This window comes from Leopardus geoffroyi, chromosome X (genome assembly GCF_018350155.1).
Source record: "Leopardus geoffroyi isolate Oge1 chromosome X, O.geoffroyi_Oge1_pat1.0, whole genome shotgun sequence".
Classification (NCBI taxonomy): domain Eukaryota; kingdom Metazoa; phylum Chordata; class Mammalia; order Carnivora; family Felidae; genus Leopardus; species Leopardus geoffroyi.
In genome coordinates, this window is record NC_059343.1 from 102993048 (window position 1) to 103013339 (window position 20292).

Consider the following 20292-nt stretch of genomic DNA (forward strand, 5'->3'; position numbering starts at 1 on the left):
AAGCTTAAAGGCTTCAAACAAGACAAATTTCTTATCTCACAGTTAAGAAGGTAAGATGTCTGAAATGGTTCTCACTGAGCTAAAATCAGGGTGTCCGAAGTCTTCATTCATTCTGGAGGCTCTAAGGCAGAATCCATCACCTTGCCTCTTCTAGCTTCTAGAGGCCACCAATATTCCTTGTTTCTTGACTCCCTTTCCCCATCTTCAAAGCCAGCAATATTTCATCCTGCTGTGCCTTTCTTCTATGGTTATACCTTCCCCTAACTCTGACCTCCCCTTCTGACTCCATCTTCCACTTTTGAATTTTTTTTTTTTATTTTTGAGAGACAGAGCAAGAGAGCAAGAGAGTGAGAGCGAGAGAGAGAGAGAGAGAGAGAGAGAGAGAGAGAACATTAGTGGGGGAGGGGCAGAGAGAGAGAGAGAGTCAGAGGATTTGAAGTAGGCTCTGTGCTGATAGCAGTGAGCCCGATGTGGGGCTTGAACTCACAAACCGCGAGATCATGACCTGAGCCAACGTCGGACGCTCAACTGACTGAGCCACCCAGGCGCCCCACCATCTTCCACTTTTAAGGACACTTGTGATGCCACTGGGCTCACCTGGATAATCCAGGATAATCATCTCATCTCAAGGTCAGCTGATAAGCAACCTTAATTCCATTTGTAACCTGAATTCTCTTTTGCCATGTAACAGACTATATTCACAGACTCCAGGGTTGAACATCTTTGGGGGTGGTGGTCATTATTCTGCCTACCAAAAGACTGGACTAGGATCTCTAAATCCAAAGCAAATCTGAGAAGTGTCAGATTAACCATATTAGCCATTGTTAGTATCCGGTGCAAAATTTAGTCCATTTCTTCTCACGTTAGTTAAGCGATTATAAAATTTGGGCAGGAGTACAACTAAACGTTTTCTTCGTTGTTTGTTTAGATTCAGTCATCTCTATTAAGGTATGAGCTCAGTGGTCACATACTTGATCACTTTGTCTCCATTGATATATGACCTGAACTGTTTATTGTCTGTGGTGTTCTTAAGGTGCTCACAATCTATCTGCAGAGAATCAAATTTCTCAAACTTCATTCTACCACCTGCTCTAATGTTTTTACCACTGTCAAGAAATTCTCTTAGTCTCCATGGACATGGAAATGGATACTAGGTAGGAAATAAAATCCCTTTAACCATTATCAGGGGCATTTCCGACAAGGTAAATAATCCATAGTCCATCTTACGCCCTACACTTGAAATTATTTTGACCATTTCTCTTGAGATCTTTGCCAGTTTTCTTTCTAAAAAATATGCTCTTTAAGTGCACATAAAATACCACGAGGAACACTTTTTTCCTCTCTCTTTGGATATTTTTGAGTCGATCAATTTTCTCTTGCTTTTATTACTTTTATTAGCCTTAAAAATGAACCAACAACATCTATTTGAGCATTTTAATTAAGGCCATTTTATAGTCACAATGCTTCAGGAAGCTTTGACCAGGAACAGGATTGCAGAAATAGAAAGTAAACCAACACCATTCGGCAAACAGTAGGAATGGGATCTTCATCACTGCTGTGTATACTAGAAAGTCTCTGCTTTTCTTTGTGTTTTAGTTGTTTATTCAATAATCCATGGGCATATCAGAAGCTAAGTCATTAAGACTGCTTAACTCCAACAAGGAAGAAAATTTTAGAATCTTTAGCACTGGAGGTATTTAAAAGAAAGAGAAGTAACACATTTTATGCATAAAGTAAGGTTGATAAAATGGTGCAGATACCGTAGAACACAGTTTGGTGGTTTCTCAACAAGTCAAACACGGAATTACCGTATGATTCAACAGTCTTACCCCTAGGTATATTCCCCAAAGAAATGAAAACAGATATTCAAACAAATACTTATATTTGAATATGCATAGCAGCACAAGATGTGGTGTAGCCATGCAATGGAATATTATTCAGTCGTAGCAAAGAATGAAGTACTCACAGGCTTGGACGTGAATGAGCTCTGGAAACATTATGCCAAGAGAAAGAAGCCAGATGTGAAAGACTACATATCGTATGATTGCATTTGTTTGAAATGTTCAAAAGAGGTAGATACATAGACAGAAAGGAGATTGGTAGTTGCCAGGGCCTAGAGGGGAGAGTGACTGCTAGTTTGTGTGGGGTGCTACTTTGTGGGGCTGAGGATGAAAATGTTCTGGAATTAGATATTGGTAATCGTTGTGCAACACTGCGAAAATACTAAAAGTCACTCAAATGTACACTTCACATGGGTGAAGTTTGTGGTACGCGAATTACATCTTAATAAAACCGTTATTTAAAAGAGTAAGTTTAGGGGCGCCTGGGTGGCACAGTCGGTTAAGTGTCCAGCTCTTGATTTTGGCTCAGGTCATGATCTCACAGTTCCTGACTTCGAGCCCCGTATTGTTGACAGTGCAGAGACTGCTTGGGATTCTTTCTCTCTGCTCCTCCCCCACTCATGCGTGCATGTGCTCTCACTCTCTCAAAGTAAATAAATAAACTTTAAAAAAAAGAGAGAGAAAATTAAAAAGTAAGGTTGAACTGCATTTATGTGAACCCTGGCAAGAAATGACTGCTATATATTGTCCTGGTCAGCTCTTCATGAGTGAGTGTACTGGGTAAACTGCTAGGTATCACAACTTAAGAAGAAAGTAAAAACAAACAAAAAAGTCAATGACCTAGCAGGGGTTCTGTGGAAGGTAATAAGGAATGGGAAAACAAAGCCCTATGGAGAAAAGTTAGAGGAATTTTGGGTTATTCTAGAGAAGCAAAGGCTTTAGGATAGTATCCTCGAGAGAACATGAGGTTCAAGTATGCACTGGTCAAGGTCCCAGCAGGAATCACATATCACACTCAAGTGTTTGCGCAGAGTCAGATGAAGACACTATTTACAGCTGCACAACGAGGAGCTGGGTTAAGGGAATCCATCAGGGATGCTGATCCACTCAGGGACTGATAACACTGAGAAGGCTTCTGGGTTTGCAGGGGCAAAGGGAGGGAATGGCGATCCGGAAGACCAGAGGGCTTGGGGATGTGGAGGAGGGGCAACTGGATAGGAGCTGCCATCTTCTAGTTGCTACCAGAATTGCAATGAGGCAGGGAGAAGGGTAAATACCCTGACCTCCTTCTTCCATTCTGCGGTCTCCAGATGGTACCACCTATTGACCAAATGGGAAGCCAGAGAGCAAAGGAGCCCAGGCAATGCGGTCCATAGAAGCCAGCTTCTCATAGCACAGAGAAGGGCAGGGAAGAGATTGTGTGCGTGTGTGTGGCAAGGAGAGAAACTGGAGAGTAACTGAGTGCTTGCCTGCTATATACCCAGTTCCCTACTTAGAGAAGCCGAGACAACAAGTACCTGCGTCGGCCCCATGCTTTATACCTTGCGATCCCAATACCCCGGCCACAGCAGAACTGAAAAGCCAATACCAGAGCAGAATATTTGTTGAGTGCTTACCATGTGTGAAGCATTTTACATTACTTATCTCATTTAATCCTCATATTATTATAACCTGTGAGTAGCAGTCACCTTATGATACTCATTTGATAGATGGAGAAACTCTGGCACTTGGAGATTAACTAATGGACCCAAGGTTTCATAGCTAGTAAGTAGAGAACTGATGACTTGAACCCAGGGAAGGAGTCTGGCTCCAGACTTGTTCTCTTAATCACTACACTCACTGAAATAAGAATTAAGCAGGGCTCCATAGCTGGCCAGCAATCGTGATGGTAGTTAGCCTAACGGTAGAGGTCTGCTTAGGGTGTTTGTTGTATGGTGACTGGCCGACACAATCTGATATTGTTTTTAAGAGGAGTCTGAATGGAAGATACAGAGCAAGTCAGTAGACTGTGGAGTTTGAAGAGCTGAAAGAAAGGGAGGGTAGTTAATATGGCAGGAGAAGTGATGAGCTCAGGCATCAGTATAGCCGAGTCACCAAGGAGGGAGGCAGTGGCCTCTTGCTACAGAGAGGGACAACTGGAGCTGTTTGACAAAACAGATGCTGGCTTTCTAGAACTACGATGTATCTTCAGCAAGGCTGCAGTTTGCTAGTGCTTTTTCTTGTTCTTTCTTACTTTCCCACGTCTTTACAGGAACTGCCCGCTGAGGAAATCTGAACCACTCTATGTTTCTTGCATTCTAATACGGTCCAACAGAGGGGAGTTAATTATTTAAGTATATGAGGGTCTCTTGGGCAAGGATTCCCCTCACCCCTGCTATCAGTTTTCCTCTGGAAAGAAAGGGAGGAAATTGATACACTATAGTCTAAAAGATGTATGGGAGTGGTTCTATGATAGACCCTTCCAAGGGAGGATATGAAAAGATCTCCTCTGGAGAACTTTAAAAATAGTCTTCTCATCTGTCCAAGGGTGGTTTCCATGAGATATTGCCTGAAGACACAAGAATCAATGGCTCCCGACTGTGACTCCACAGACCTGTGTCAGGTTCCTTTAGGAAGTTTTCACTGTCTTCCTCAGAGTGAAAAATAAAGACATTGCTGTCTGTCTGTCTATCTCTCTCTCTCATCCCGAGCATCAGTATTAGACTGCTGTCATTTTTAAAGATAGAATATTCCCTTTCTTGATGTTAAGATATCCCTCTCCTTTATGAAATTATGGTAGTGGTAGGTAGATTGTAGTGGCTTCTTTTCTTTCTTTTTTTTTTTTTTTTTTTTTTTTAAATTTTTTTTTTTCAATGTTTATTTATTTTTGGGACAGAGAGAGACAGAGCATGAACGGGGGAGGGGCAGAGAGAGAGGGAGACACAGAATCGGAAACAGGCTCCAGGCTCTGAGCCATCAGCCCAGAGCCCGACGCGGGGCTCGAACTCACAGACCGCGAGATCGTGACCTGGCTGAAGTCGGACGCCTAACCGACTGCGCCACCCAGGCGCCCCTTCTTTTCTTTCTTTTTAAAAATATTCTTACTTGGCAAAATAAGAAGTTGGCAAATCTGTTTCAGTCTAATTTTTTCAAATGTTGTTCGTCCGACGGGTGCCTGGGTGGCTCAGTTGGTTAAGTGTCTGACTTCGGCTCGGGTCATGATCTCACAGTTCGTGAGTTTGAGCCCTGTGTCAGGCTCTGTGCTGACAGTTCAGAGCCTAGAGCCTGCTTCACGTTCTGTGTCTCCCTCTCTCTCTCTGCCCCTCCACTGCTCATGCTCTCTCTCTCTCTCTCTCTCTTTCTCATAAATAAATAAGCATTAAAAAAAAAATGTCGTTTGTCCGAGAATTAAGTAGCTGAAAACCATAGGCTCAGAGGACCTCTTAAAGTCCCTACAAAATTCTAGGTTTTAAAGCCCTGAAATAGAAAATCAAAAGGACTAGGAAGGTAAGATGATTTTTTTTTTTTGTAACCTACTGAAGTAACAAGTTAATGGAGTCTAACTATCTTAGACATAAGAGACAATAAGTGGAGATGCCTAGAAGTTAAAATTTTGTAGTTTCTAAGTGGAAATGACAGTCTAAATGTCAAATCCAAAAACATGGCCTAAAGAACGCCACACCAAAGGTCACAGTTAGAAGGCAATATTCAGCTCTGGAGACAGTTACAAGTCAGATAGTGTGTGATTCCACGGGTACATAAGCCATCAGGAAAGGAGAACTGAACTAGTTTTGAAGCAAAAATGTGTCAAAAGGGAACTCTAAATAGGCCCAAAGAGAGGGTTTGAGTGAAAAAAATGCTTTAGATCCTTTAAATAAAAGACAGTCGTCATTTGTCCATACATAATTATTCCACATGTAAATTAATATGCAACTACTATTTTCGGTGTTGTGCAACACAAGGCTGCTATTCATACGGAATTAGTTCAACATACCCAAAGCCTCTGCCAGGCCCCAAACCTTCTGTCCGTAGATGTCGGTCTTGTTCCAGGCAAACGTGTAGATGAGATTAACTGCGGCAGGAAACCACTTCTGTGTGAGTCGCCCTTCCACGGCTACCGTGAGATGGACTTTTATCATTCCCACGGGAATGGTTGAATGTGTCAGAAGGATCCGAAGCAGGGTTTTATAGCCGGGGGTGCGGCTGCTCAGGTAACTCAGCCTCACAAAGCTGGAAGGAATGGGGATCTCCTCTTGCACCACCTGAGAGAAAAAAAGGCAGATTGGCTCCTGTCAGTGGTCACAGGTAGACAAGGATGATTTCTTCTCTTGGAAACACACCAAAGGAGAGAGTTTAAAGGGATCTGTGGATGTCAAGGCAAGAATCTGTGAGGCCGTGTGACCACGGGTTTCGAATTTTGCACTGAGTCTGCATGGGGACAAGATATCCAAGCAACCCTGACGACTGCTCTTCTTTTTTTCCCTGACAGGAACGACTGTGATAAGACCAATTTTGGTTTTTCCACAGTGTTCCAAAAATTGCTTAGAAGGAGTTGGAAAAGATCACACTGCTGAATGTCAAGCATTTCAGTGCTGTGGGCTCCATTGAGGGGTCTTTTTCTTATATATACACACACACAAAATCTTGTTTGGTGTGTTAAGTCATATATCACAAAACCACTGCTGTAATCCTTATTCAGGCCGGGCTCTCTAGGAGGAAGGACTCCAGAAACAGGCTCAGCAAAGTGATATTTTATGACAGAGATTATGGTTTCCCCAGAATTAATCTTTACTGATGCCATCAAACTTGTCTTCTTTGGACCTTTGGAATGACCTTGAGGGCCAAATTTTTAATCAAATTTCGCTTACATATTTCTCTGTGCTTGGATATACCAAGAGCTGGGAACAAGTTTTTCCAAGTTGGCACCTGTGACTGAGAAGCAAATAACTCCCATTACTCCTGTGCAAATTTTATACTAAACATTGGTCCCAGAATGAAAATAGCACTTGGCTTCTTTCATTAATTGCTATTACTTATTTGTTTATCAGCACAGATGGAGTTAAACAACCAAAAGTGGTCACTAAAACTCAATCTGGTGTTCTATGACTTTCAACTTTCAAAACCCAGCTGAAGAAAGAGCCTATTTGATACACTTAAGGTGACAAGAATTGTGTGGATATTTCTGTGCCCTCGTTCATGTTTAGCTCAGAACCTTGTCCCTTTTTCCTTTTCTAAACCAGTGCACATAGCAGACCTGGTTGTTAAACACATGGTATCTCACATTGTCCAGGATTTCTGCTCATTCTTCTTCTGAGAACACAAATCCCTTTTGTCTACCCTTGGCCTGATTTTTCTTCCTCTACATTAGCTATTTGATACTAGAACGGTCTAATGGCTCTGACTTCTTAGATGGTGGCAGAAGTACAATAGTGAAGGCTAGGGTGACGCTTACCACTTTAGCATTTCATTTCCCTACGGAAATGTGCAATCGTAGATCAATCTAAAAACTTTGGTGCTGAAAGAGACCCACGCTTCCTAATGACAAGTATACAGAAATTGGTGTACCAGTCCAATGCACTCATTGAATAGAGTCTTGTTGGGGCGCCTGGGTGGTTCAGTCGGTCAAGTGTCTGAATTCACCTCAGGTCATGATCTCGTGGTTCGTGAGTTCGAGCCCCACGTCGTGCTCTCTGCTGTCAGCACAGAGCCTGCTTCGGATCCTCTGTCTCCCTCTCTCTCTGCCCCTCCCCTGCTTGTACTCTCTGTCTCTCTGAAAATAAATAAACTTAAAAAAATTAGAAAAAAAAAGAATATGGTGTTGTTTTTGCTTCCTTTCCAAGGGAAAAAAAATGGAAAAGACAGGAGGGGCAACTCACTGGACACCTTTTCCTGTACAGCAGTATTTTCTAGGAGCTTTTCACAAGTGGTATCCTCTGGGCACTGCTAATAGCTGCTGGGAACATTGTGATGGAAGAAAAACCAAGTCAACCTTGGAATGTCCATTTACTTCCTCTTGAGTATACTTCTTGAATTCTGGATCTGTATGACTTATGGGTCCATTTTGGGGGCTTCTGGATTTAACTATCATTATAATGTTTCTACAATGTGATGAGAAAACTATACTGGAGATGTTTGAATGGCTTACTATCGAAATGAAAACATGGAATACTCAATGAAGAAAAATTATCAGGTACTATAAAATATAAAGGTACAAGAATATGTCTCCCTCTGGGCTATAAAGCTTGAACACTCAAAAGCAAAGCTTTAAACAAAACCCACAAGCTTGAAAACTACCTTTAACAAACACAGCCAAACAAGAGGAGCTGTCATGACTATTAAGAACAATGGCAATGGATACAAACTGGACAATGGAAGAAAACTAGATTTCTTAAGGAGCTTTAATTTCAGAACCACAAACGGTCCTACCTCATTGATTATACCGTTGTCACTATTGAGCTATCCAGCTAGCTTTGTTCTTTAGAGCACAGTGTTCATTAGGTCAAGGTTTGGGGTTTAATTCTCATGACAGCTAGTTCACCTTGCTTTGTTCTACAGCCACAGATAGCACCCTGTAGCGCTGGCCAATCACCCTGCAAATGTGTGCCAGAGAGATTCCATTTGAAAGCTTCTCTTGACAAATGGAGGGCAGTTCATTACAGGGCTGGCCAGAGTACCAGGAAAAGGAATCTAGCCATTATATGTTGCTGACCACCCCACGATACTATGATTTTATACATTCGAAGGCCGATGTACCCACCTGCAGCTCAGGAACAATAGTTCCCCTCTCTGGACAGGACCCTCCAAATGATGTGAGTGGTGACGGAAGCACAATAGGGTTTGGGCTAATAAAGTTGGAGATGTCGCAGGATGGTGGGTCTGATACAACTCTCTGCATGATAACTTTCTCTACCACAATAAACTGATTCCAAGGCAGCCAGAGTGTCCTCTTCTCAGACAGGAAAGGTGAGCGGTCAAAGATTAAGATGACAGAAATACCTCCAACGGCTACGAGGTCAAAGCTGAGAACGAAAAATATATGACAGTTTCAATCAAATGAACAACCAAAATAAAATTCAAGTTAAAATAGTAAGTAATTTTAGTGCACTTTCCTTCCTTTGGGACTCAACTACATCCATTTGTATTTCTATTTTGTAAATTCCCTCTACCTAAACGTATGGATGGCTTCTTTTCACTATCTAGGAGATTTCTGAGAAAAAACTCCGTATCACCAGTTGATATTCACCCCAAATTTGTAAACCAATTTTAATACTACCTGAGACAAAATCACTGCATGGATTTCTGCAAAGCCGTGTCTTACATCACTGCTCCCCCTTTGTGCTAGAGATAACAGAAAGATGACCATTTAACATCCAGCAGCATCTTTAATATAATGCATTATTCATCTTCAAGAAAAAAAATCCTATAATGTAACTCAGGAAAAGTAAAGAGCCAAAAGGTTAACGACCTTGTTCAGAGTCACAAACATAGTGTCAGAAATCTGGTGGTGTCTTTTGAGATGGCATTTACGAAACTTGTTCAGTAAAATTTGCTTGAACAATACCATGCCTGAACCCTCCACATCTGGCTACCCACTTCGGCTCCTGATTCTACTCGAACTCTACATTTAGGATTTCTGGTGCTGTCTAGAATGCCTCTTGGTTTCCTTTTGCAAGACAGCCTGTAATGGACCCTATCCATCTCCGCTGACAACACCTTCCATATCTCTGACAAAGCAAGACTACCTCTCCTGTAAGCCAATTCTGTCCATCACTTGATGTGGTATCTGACATTACTCTTGCATTGGAGCATAACAGACTCAGATTCCAGTTCATTCTGCACTAGATGATCCTACCTTACTTCTCTTGTAAGTATAATGATATCTTTGAGATAATGTACTCGGAAGCATTCGAAAAGCATAAAATACTCTGCAAAAGTAAGCTAATGATAAATTATTACCATTATATCATAAAAATGGATAAAGGGCAATGAGTTGCTCCTTAATATTCAAAGCATCTTAAAACCACAGTAGAGAGATGTAAGCGATTCCCTGCATTAAAAAAGATCTTTCTGTAAAACATTTTTTCAATGATAGAATGCCCTGATAGGGACTCAGACTTAATTATGGATAGCTTACTACTCCCTTCATATGACATTTATTATATTTATTATAGCATTGCCAATCATGTCTTGTTGCAGAAATCTTCCAGATAAAGATAAATGGACAGTAACAAAGGATGGCTAATACTGTATTTTGTATTGTTACTATTTCAGTCGAGTAGCTGTAATACTGAGGCAGTTTCCAAAAAGAGGATTTGAAGAACTACAATAGCTATAGAAAATAATCTAGGTTTGAACTAAAAAAGGAAAACCCAAATGGCTTATGATTTAAGACAGAGAGGCTGAATTCATGATAATACAGAAGCAGTTTAAGGCAAGTACAGTGGGGAAAATCCCACACTACTGGTCAAGAAACCTTTCCTCTAGTTCACATTCTATGTTGATTTACCTCCATGTCCTTGGGCAACTTTGCTTTGCCCAAACCTTGGCTCTTGCATCTTTAAAACTAAAGTGGTTATTTATTTGAAAACAAAAACAAATGCAAACACACACACACACACACACACACACACAAATAAACATCCAAACAAAAACGTGTGTACCTGGGAATTATTCTTTACTTCTAGAAAGATTAAGCAGACAGGGAAGGTTTCTTGTTTTGTAGACATAATGAGGTTTTGGCTTCATACACACCTGGGTCTGAATCCCAGCTCTGCCATGTTAACTTTGTGTGTATGGACTAGTTATTTAACCTCCATGGATTTCTCTTTCTTCATTAGTAAAATGGGGCTGATACGATCTATCACCCAGCTACTACTGTAAACAAGTGAATAAGGTAAAGACTTAAGGGTCAAGCACACAGCAGAGACTCAACAAATGTTAACTTTCTTCTCAAATCAGATCCATTGCCTTATTACCTTTACAGATGTTTTCTCTTTCAGTTCAAATGAACTCTAGGCCAGCTTTTGATTATTTCCATATGTGGATACTGATTTGTCTTAAAGTTTATTTACTTACTTTTGAGAGGGCGGGAAGGGACGGGGGTGGGGTGTGGTCAGAGGATATGAAGTGGGCTCTGTGCTGACAGCAGAGAGCCAGATGCACGGCTCCATCTCACGAACCACGAGGTCATGACCTTAGCCGAAGTCGGAAGCTTAACCAACTGAGCCACCCAGGTGCACTAGCAGATGCTGATTTTTTAAGTTCTTCTGGGGACTTCCCCTAGGCTTCCTGTGATGGTTTAGTTTTATACGTCAAGTTGGACAACAGTACCCACCTAATCAGACACTAATCTAGGTGTTGCTGTTGAGGTACTTTGTAGATGTGGTTAATATCTACACTTAGTTGACATTATGTAAAAGATATTACCCTTGATAATATGGGAGGGCCTCATCCAATTAGTTGAAAGACGTTTAGAGCAAAACTGAAGTTTCTCTGAGGAAGAAGGAGTTGTTTCAAGACTGCAGAGATAGCGTCAACTCCTTCCCAAGAGATTTCAGCCTACCAGCCTACCCTACAGGTTCGAACTTGCCTATGCCCACAGTCACATAAGCCAATTCCTTGAAATCTCTCTCTCTGATGTATATATTTATATGTATATATGTACACACACACACACACACACACACACACACACAGGTTCTTTTTCTCTGGAGAACCCGGACTGATTTTTCTTCTTACCACCTAGCTGGCATATACAGTAAACACTGTCTGATTGGCTCATTAACTGCCATGGAAGTGGAAGGTGGATCTGTGGCCAAAATTCCATCTAGATCATTCCAATGCCAAACAGCACGTTCCCTGAATAATTAATTCTTTGAGATTTCCCCTATCACAAATGATTTCCACTGGCATGGGTCATTAAAAACAAGTCATCAAGGGGTGCCTGGGTGGCTCAGTTGGTTAAGCATCTGACCCTTGATTGTGGCTCAGGTCACGATCTCACGGTTCGTGAGATGGAGCCCCACGTCAGGCTCTGTGCTGACAGCATGGAACCTGCTTGGGATTCTCCCTCTCCCTCTCTCTCTGTGAGAGAGCACTCTCAAGTGCTCTCTCAAAATAAATAAATATTAAAAAAAAAAGAACAGGTTATCAAGTCATATGACAGTATAAAAGACCCAAGGGAGAAAATGTATTTGTTTGGAGACTTCTCAATCTCTAATAAGTCAGACCAGTCCTAAGCACAGATGGAAGACTTTGGAAGGCTATGTGAAATGCTTATCTCTGCCTTATGGTATCCATAAATCTACAAACTCTTGCCTTGAAGGGAATCAGAGGGAACTCTCTGTTCATTTTCCAAAGTTGTCCAAATAAAGTTCTTGAGACCTTTAATGTGTCTCAAGAATCTTCTAAGAAGTTCAGTGCTTACCTATTTTGCTTGTCACTAGCTGAACTATAAATGAAACGTTCGTTCTCTTTCAAAACCTTACTGAGCACCTATTACATAATCTAGGTTGAAGATGGCTAATCATAGAAGATAAGAGCCAGATTACTTGAGCTCAAAGTTTGGGCTTGACCCTTGTTAGCTGTGTTAATTTGGATAAGTTTTCTCATCTGCCAACTGGGGAGGATAATAATGCCTCCTCTCTCATAAAGTTGTTGTGAGGATGAAATAGATCAACATTTATGAAAATGCCTGGCACATAGTAGATACTCATTCATATTCATTTTTCCTTTAGAATTGCCTTTTTCTTCTATTCTGCTACTTTGGCCTCTCCCAATCTGCATGTCTAATCTCTTCTTACTTTGAGAGGGCTCTGTCTTCCACTCCCAACCTTCCTTCTGCTTTTTATACATCACTTTGGTCCCTTGACCTAGAGTTTTCCTGGTTCTCTAGGGAAAGTTGTCAATTAACTTGTGCAAATGGATGATAATGGGGGTAATTAGTTCTACATCCCACATAACATATTTGCATTTACCAGGGACTTTTAGAGTCAACAGCTTAACCCAAAGCTCTGATACCATTGGTGGGAACTATAGGCAAAGTGGCAGGCAGGTTGGACTGAGATCTGGAGACAGAGGGCGCTTACAGCTTCTTACCTATCACACTCTGACTACTAGGTATTTAAATGCTAATCTCAGCCTTTCTATAATCCTTTTGCTCTCAGGTATAGTTTCCTTATGAGACTCTGCTTTTAAAATGTACTTACTCAGTCTGAGATAGCAACAAGCAGAGACGTATAAATGGAAACGCCCATCACACTGTCACTTTATGTCTAAGAGATGACAGTGGGACAGTCTGCTTGGCATTTGGGGCACAGATTTTGAACAGTTACACCCTTTGAGAGCCTGAGGGGAGAGTTATTGCCAGAGGGGACTCTGACTGTATCTGTCATCTACATAAACCTAGTTCTCACAGAGAGCTCAGCAGACCAGGGTCTTGGCATTTTACTTAAAACAAAATCCACAAAAATAACAACAAAAATTGTTCCTCTTTAATGTTTTCAGTAAACTGGAAACAGAAATTTTTAGATTTTTTAGACATTGTTTCTCTTAAGCTCTTTTGTAAATATCAAATAATTCACTGAAACCTTTATACACATGCTAAAAAAAACTAAGGGCCCACGAGTTCTCCAAGAGAACTCAAATGTCTCTGGGGACACATTCTATTTAAAGAAATAATCCATTTCTCAATTTCTGGCACATGGCTGAACATGTTGGCAAGGGAGAGGCCACTTTTGTGTACCAGTTGCTAGTGAATGAACTACCAAAATTTCATCATTTAATTCAATTGGGAGAAAGGTCCACTTGAATTAGTAGAGAGCTCCAATTATGGGTCATTTGAAAGGAAATGTACTTTTTATAGCTTATATGTATATAAGCAATGTGTGTGTGTGTGTGTGTGTGTGTGTGTGTGTGTGTGTGTGTGTATTCAGACTATCTGTACCCAGAGTAGTTTTGCTGAGCTTGTTCTAATAAACAGATGGCTAGTTAATAATTAGCAACTTAATTTACATGCGAATCATTTATATGATTTACTCAAGTCTTAAAAACAGTTTGTTTTCTTAAGTATGTTAAAACTCCTCCGTATCTTCTTTAACCAATCTTTATAAGCATTTTCTTGATAAGCAGTTGAAAAAATAAATCCAGCATAGCCCAGGTTGAACAATTAACAATTCTGAAGTGGTTAGGACTAAGGTTTGATTGTTGGTTCTTGAAATGAGATTCTCACACTGTGATAAAGCTCCAGCCAACATCTCTTTATGTGACTACCAAAGCAGCTTGTTGTGAGCAGTTATTTTAAGGGTAGCCATCTGGAGACTAGGGCACCTCAAGGCCATTATTATGATGTTCCTGTGAGTCCTAAATAGGTACCTTTAAGCTGGACACATGGGCCTATTCTGAACAATATTGTCTGAACAAATGTCTAAACGATAAACAAAAATGTTTTTGTGAGCAAATCCTTTTCTGGGATGAAAAGATTTTACTTAGTGGTCTTGCTTCCCAGGTCTCAGAGAACCTGAGAAGCCCTTAGAGTAGCTTGGTGGTTGATGTTGAAGTTAAATCACTATACTTATATAGACACCATTATATCTTAATGAGGATGAATTCTGTACTTTTGCAAGAAACCTTTTGGACATCTTCATTTCTTTTTTTTTTTAAACTCTTATTTTATTTTATTTTTGAGAGAGAGTGCAAGTGAGCAAGGGACAGAGAGAGAGAGAGAGAGAGAGAGAGAGAAAGAGCAAGAGAGAAAAGCGGGGCTCACCCGAAGTGGGGCTCAAGCTCACCTGAAGCAGGGCTTGAGCTCACCCGATGTGGGACTCGAACTCACAAACCATGAGATCATGACCTGAGCGAAAGTCAGATGCTTAACTGACTGAGCCACCCAGGTGTCCCTGGACATCTTCGTTTCTGAAATATTTTGAGGCTGCCATGGGAGAATAGCTTAAGTGTTCCACGGCTCCCTCTTTATCACCTGCATCATCTCACTGAATTTTGAAGCTGGACTGATTAATAGAATTGGATGAAGGGTAGAAAACTTTCCACATGGCCAAGGTTTCAAGAAGGCTTGAGTGATAGTACATGGTTAGAAGGGAAATATGGTTTGATTTAGTTGGGGAATAGAGGAAATAAATATCACCAATGACTTTCCCAAATACAGCTCGAAGGAAGATGGGTTTATAAACACTGCATCAGCTGAGCCCTGGTTTGATTCACAGCTAGAAGTCAGTATTTGGCCCCCACAACGATTAGAAGCAATACTGACGTACCTTCCATCTTGCCGGCTGATGGTAAACCCATAATCACTGTGATGCAAGAAACTAACATTCACCCCTACTAGAGGGGTTCCATCTACAGCCACCACTTGGCCTCGAATCACACAAGCACGCCTGCAACACAAGATCAAAGGCAAATATAAAAGCACGTTACAACTAGATTCTAAAAGCCAAGATGGAGAAACTTTGGAAAACACAGTCAAGTAGAACAAAGAAAATAGTAATTTCACCAACCAGTAGTAACTACTAATAACATTTTGGGAATGGCATGTATATCTTTTTTACCCATCAAAATTGGGATTATACTCAGTATAGATTTGTATCCTGATATTTTTAAGTTAACAGTGTATTGTTAACATTGTCCAATATAATCAGAAATTCCTTAATATATCATTTGTTATTATACAATATAGCCTTAAAACAACATATTCTTTAACTTGTTTAGTCCATCCTTTATTTTAGGACATTTAGTAGTTTCTTAACTTTTCCTGCATCGAATCTCTTATTATTTTCTTGGGAGATAGTCCCAGTTGTGGAAGAATATTTTTCTCTTATTAAAATTAAAATTGATTACATTAATTAATACATGAATCTATCGTACATATGACTCAAGTCTCTGCTCACCATCCCCCTCCCAGATCTTAGTCTTCTCCTCAGAGGTAATTAGCAATATCATTTTGTTGTGTGCATTTTTTATGCATTGACATATGTAGGTGGGAACATTTTTAAGGCTCTTGATACATATTGACAAATTGCCTTTTCAGGAAAAACAATTTTTTAATAAAGCAGACTTAGTTGAGTAAATTTTAAGAGTTAGTCTGTAAAAGAGACATGGGCCTTGGCTACAGCATTTCATTTCTCTTGCCTGATTGAAATAAAATAGTTCAGGAGATTTTCCTTTAAAGAAAGGAGTTTCACCCTTGCCAAAAAAAAAAATAATAATAATAATAATAAAGTTTCATTAAATTAGCCCCTAAACAGGGCTAGCTCCCAGATATAATCCAGTAAAATGTGTAGGTTTTCTAGCCTGGTCAAGTTGTAACAAATTTCAGGAGCTTGACAGTTAAGAAGAGGGCCCAGGAGCGAATTCCAAGCAAAGAACTTTGCTAGTCTGCCATTATTGAGGGTGGCAGAGGGGGCGGGGGAAGGGGGATTCAAATCCTAGCTTTGGTAGCCCTGAGCTCTAGAATGTGCATTTTATAGCTGGAGTTGGTAGGGTTGAGGAACGTTGAGCAAGGTCAGTGATTTTATTCCTAGGGAGTTAATGTTATTTTTTCACCACGTGGGATTCAGTCAATCCAGGGAATCTCAAGTTTGGATTAAAGAGGGCCATGTTATTTGGGCAAACATGACTTTCCAAAGTAACCATAATAATTCCACCCTGGCATTATACCTTCTTTGAACAGAATTAGCAAGCTGAGGCATTGTATCTCAAGGCTCATGGCCACAAAGATCATTTGAGAGAGAGAAAAACATCTCTGAAAATCAAGACGGTTACCATCCAAAGTTTGTTTTATATATTATAGCCAATAAACTTCACTACTAAATTCTATCACAATCAGATGAATTGGATATAAGTTATGCTAATAGGATTTACCCTGCATTACCTAAGGTCTTCCCCCCAAACAAACTATAAGCCATTAAGTACTACACAAAAGTAAGCTCGCATTAACTGTTGCTATTGGTGTTTTTGTGTGTTGAGCTCCCAGACCAACATTCCTAGTTCTGACATAAGACAGTAGCTTTCTTTTTTCCAGTGAGCTGTGCATTTTATGAGTTCTGTAAATCATGGCTCTGAATGGTATGCAAATGGCATATTGGCACTTGCTTTGCCTTGTCTGATTCTCCCAGTCTTTTGGGGGGAGATTTTGACAGTTTGAGATTTTGAAATACCATTTGTTCTAATCGAGAAGACATTTATTTGAAAGTCATTGAATTCTGGATTTTGAACTAATCCTGATAGATCTGGTCCCAGGTTCTAAGTCCAATGTAACAAAAACATGTAGCTTTATACAGTAACCTTTGGAAGGTCTTTATAGAACATTCGACAAGGAGGGTAGAGACTAAGTAGAAACAAGCTGAGAAAATCTCCTGCAAACTATATGGGGATTGGAGCTAGAGAGGCTGAGAAGAGATACTCGAAAATCAGTTAAACATGTCTTCCTGAGCCCTAAGTGCTGATGTCTTTTTGCGGGGGTAGGGGGTAATTCCAAACTTGCCAAGGCTCTACCAGTTAACAAGGTGGCCTTTGCAACAATAAAGCCTACCTAGGTGGTCGCTGATTCCCTTTTGGCAAGACAATTCTATGCGTACTCATTTTATTTGTTCATGTTAATCCAGACATTGTGTCTTCCCACAGCTGTTCTAGGCTCAATTATTTTTGTTTTTATTTTGTCAAGCCTAGTTGGCATTATTTGCTCATATTTTATGACAGACACAGACGTGTCTCTTTTCTTTGCTGCTCTTTTATTTTCTATACAGTTTATATTTATGAAGGATCCAGGCTGGTGAGTGAAAGTCTCATAAAAGTCATCATTATTCTGTGCACTTCTCTTGGATTCCTCTCTTCCTCCATTCTGCGCCTCATTCTGAGTAGTCTTGTCTTTTGAGTCTTCTGCTCTTTAATATTCCTCCTATTTTATGAAGCACATGGATTTGTGTGATAACGACTCATCAAAGTCATCATTATTCAAGACACTGTCTACCTGTTCTTCTTCTCATTCATTTCACTCTTCATCATTCATAAATAACGTGCAAACTTGTCTTCCAACTACCCTATTTTTTTATTTCTCATATTTTATGATGCACACCAACTTATAGCATATGATAAAGCCCCATAAAACTTATTATTCTACATTTATCAGCATTGAACTCTCTTTGTAATGTATTAGACTTTAAATGTTCTAAGATTTCCTGCTGCATTTGCTCCCATTATTTACACACTCCATGTCACCCATTTTTTACAAGAATAACTCTTAGCTCCTTTCATTCCTGGATTACTAGTACTTACTGTAATCTTCGACCAACATCAGTCATCCTGCGTCAGTGGAAGTTGTCTAAATTTCGGGACGGTATTAAAGTAGTTTTAATTTGCAGTAATCTTGATTGGCACCGCATGCAGAAATCTAGGGAAAACATCTTCCTAGGCAAATGCTCCATTTCAAAAGAAAGCTCTTGAGTCTGCTTGCTTCCCCAGGCTACTCCTGCTCCAGATGGCCCTTGGGGAGCCTTCAAACATACTCTTGCAAATAGGATGTATTGTGCCACTTTGTTTAGCTCAACTGCTGTCTTGTGCACTCCTAGCTTCTAAACTCAATTATTCATAATTGTAGATAGTAGCCTTGTACCTACTTTATTTTTCCTGAGTCACACAGCCACTGAAATGTACTCTCCCCCCCATTTACATCATCGGTTGGGATTATGCTTCTCCTATCCCAGGCGACCTGTAGAATTCATCTTTTTCCTAGGTTAGGCCCTTGTTGAAGCAGTGAGCTGGGTATGGCGGGGGGCTGGCTTTGGTGGGACCACAACCTTACTTTCTGTGCTCTTCATCATTCCGATTGTGGGGTCTCCCTGTTTCCTCTCCCAGAGAGTCTCTGGTGTCTTCAAATCACCACCTAAAGGAAGTATTTGTACTTGGCCTTTCCCTGGCCCGTCTTGGGGAAACATCTTGAATTCTTAAATTTTTGCCACATCAAAACTACTGTCAATGTGAATCCTAATCCTTCAAGGGCCTGTCCTTTTCTGAAACTTTTTAAATTAAATATATGGAACTGAGTCTTTCAAATCAGGTAACAGAGGCGACTGTCAAAAAGCTGGCTCTGCAAATGTGTACAGCAGGTATGCGCCCAGCATGACGGTCTTTTGTGTGGATTGTGTTTGCGTTCGTGTACTTGGTGCTCACTCTCCTTCTTTGATTCACAGACGTGGCTGGGATGCTTTCCTTCCTTGAATCTTTCAGAACAAGAACCTCTCCCTGCTGATCTGGATTAGAGCAAGATGAGCTTGAACTTAGATGGACATGACCAATGTGACTTTAGGAACACGTACGGGGAAGATCACCCCTCCCCAAGTGTTTGTTTTCTCTTTCTGTGGAGAATACAGGCTGCTGCGAAGCTGTCTAACTCACTGTCACTATGCTAAAGCGGCAAGCCCGAAGGAACCGAAGGAACCGCTTCTCCCTTTAACTAAATGCCGCATCCCCTAGGCGTCTGGAGCTCGGTCTGAAGAGCAGGCATCCTGGGAAATGCAAGTCAGAATACACTTTACCCGGAGCCTTATTTAACTAACAAGCTGCTTGTTAAACCATTCTGATGCAAAAGGTCTAATTCCTCCTGTATTTGCTATTTTCATGGCATAGTCAAATTATCCCTAGCCTTCAATAAACTTTTGGTTCCTTTCTCCTCTTTTCTTATTTGCTATCTTTTGTCTTCAGTGTCAAATTTCCAATATTCATTCAACACCTCAGGCGAAAACATCAACTTCAAGCCCAAGAGTTGGTTTGAAAAACAACGCTGAAAACTAAACTGCTGAAAGAAGATGTAATTTACTGCATTGTATTTCTGATTAAAATGTTTCCTAAGGAAAATGAGGCGCTGGGCCGGGGAAGTTGTAACTATTTGCTTTTGTTGCTAACCTGAGCACAAGGAACCTTTGAAGGGTAACATTCAAAATCAAGGTCCTGGCCAGCAGGGGATCTAGCAGCAGCTGGGCAGGTTAGGTTGTTTTCTCCGTAGGAACAGATGAAATCCTTTCCAGAGCTGACAGCTCTGGTCAAGAGAGAGTGTTGAGGACCGGGATGAGAGAGGCCGTTTGGGTCCTCCGCTCACCAGTGCTGGAATCCTGCCGTGTAAATTCTTCTAGGAGTCGTTATTTGGGACAGAAACCTGCGGCAAAGGAGGTGTGGCTCAATGCTTCCCAACATCCCCGCAGGCTTATTATATTGTCAAGTTGCACGGTTGGAGATTGTGTCACTTGGGCTAAAACAGCTCATCCACTGCCATCATGTACTGGAGAAAGGCTCTTCTCTTTAGAGTGTAATTCAGGAACTGTGGTATTGGTGCTCAGTCCCTCCCGGTAATCTTTCTCATATACAGATCAGTGGTTCTCAAACTTTTTTTTCTTTAAAATTTTTTTAATGTTTTTTTTTTTTTTTTTGAGACAGGGAGAGACAGAGCATGAGTAGGGGGGGAGCA

The 20292-nt window shown here is 40.7% G+C and overlaps 1 protein-coding gene across 3 annotated transcripts in view; it reads right to left on the reverse strand.

The window, feature by feature from the left end:
- Positions 1–20292, reverse strand: part of TENM1 (teneurin transmembrane protein 1) — a 783454-nt gene that overhangs the window by 134018 nt on the left and 629144 nt on the right. For all 3 annotated transcript variants that reach the window (XM_045472379.1, XM_045472378.1, XM_045472380.1), the window contains 3 exons: positions 15092–15211; positions 8578–8839; positions 5815–6082 (listed from right to left, as the gene is read on the reverse strand). In XM_045472379.1, the coding sequence (XP_045328335.1) occupies positions 5815–6082; positions 8578–8839; positions 15092–15211 (650 nt within the window). The remainder of the gene's footprint in view (positions 1–5814; positions 6083–8577; positions 8840–15091; positions 15212–20292) is intronic.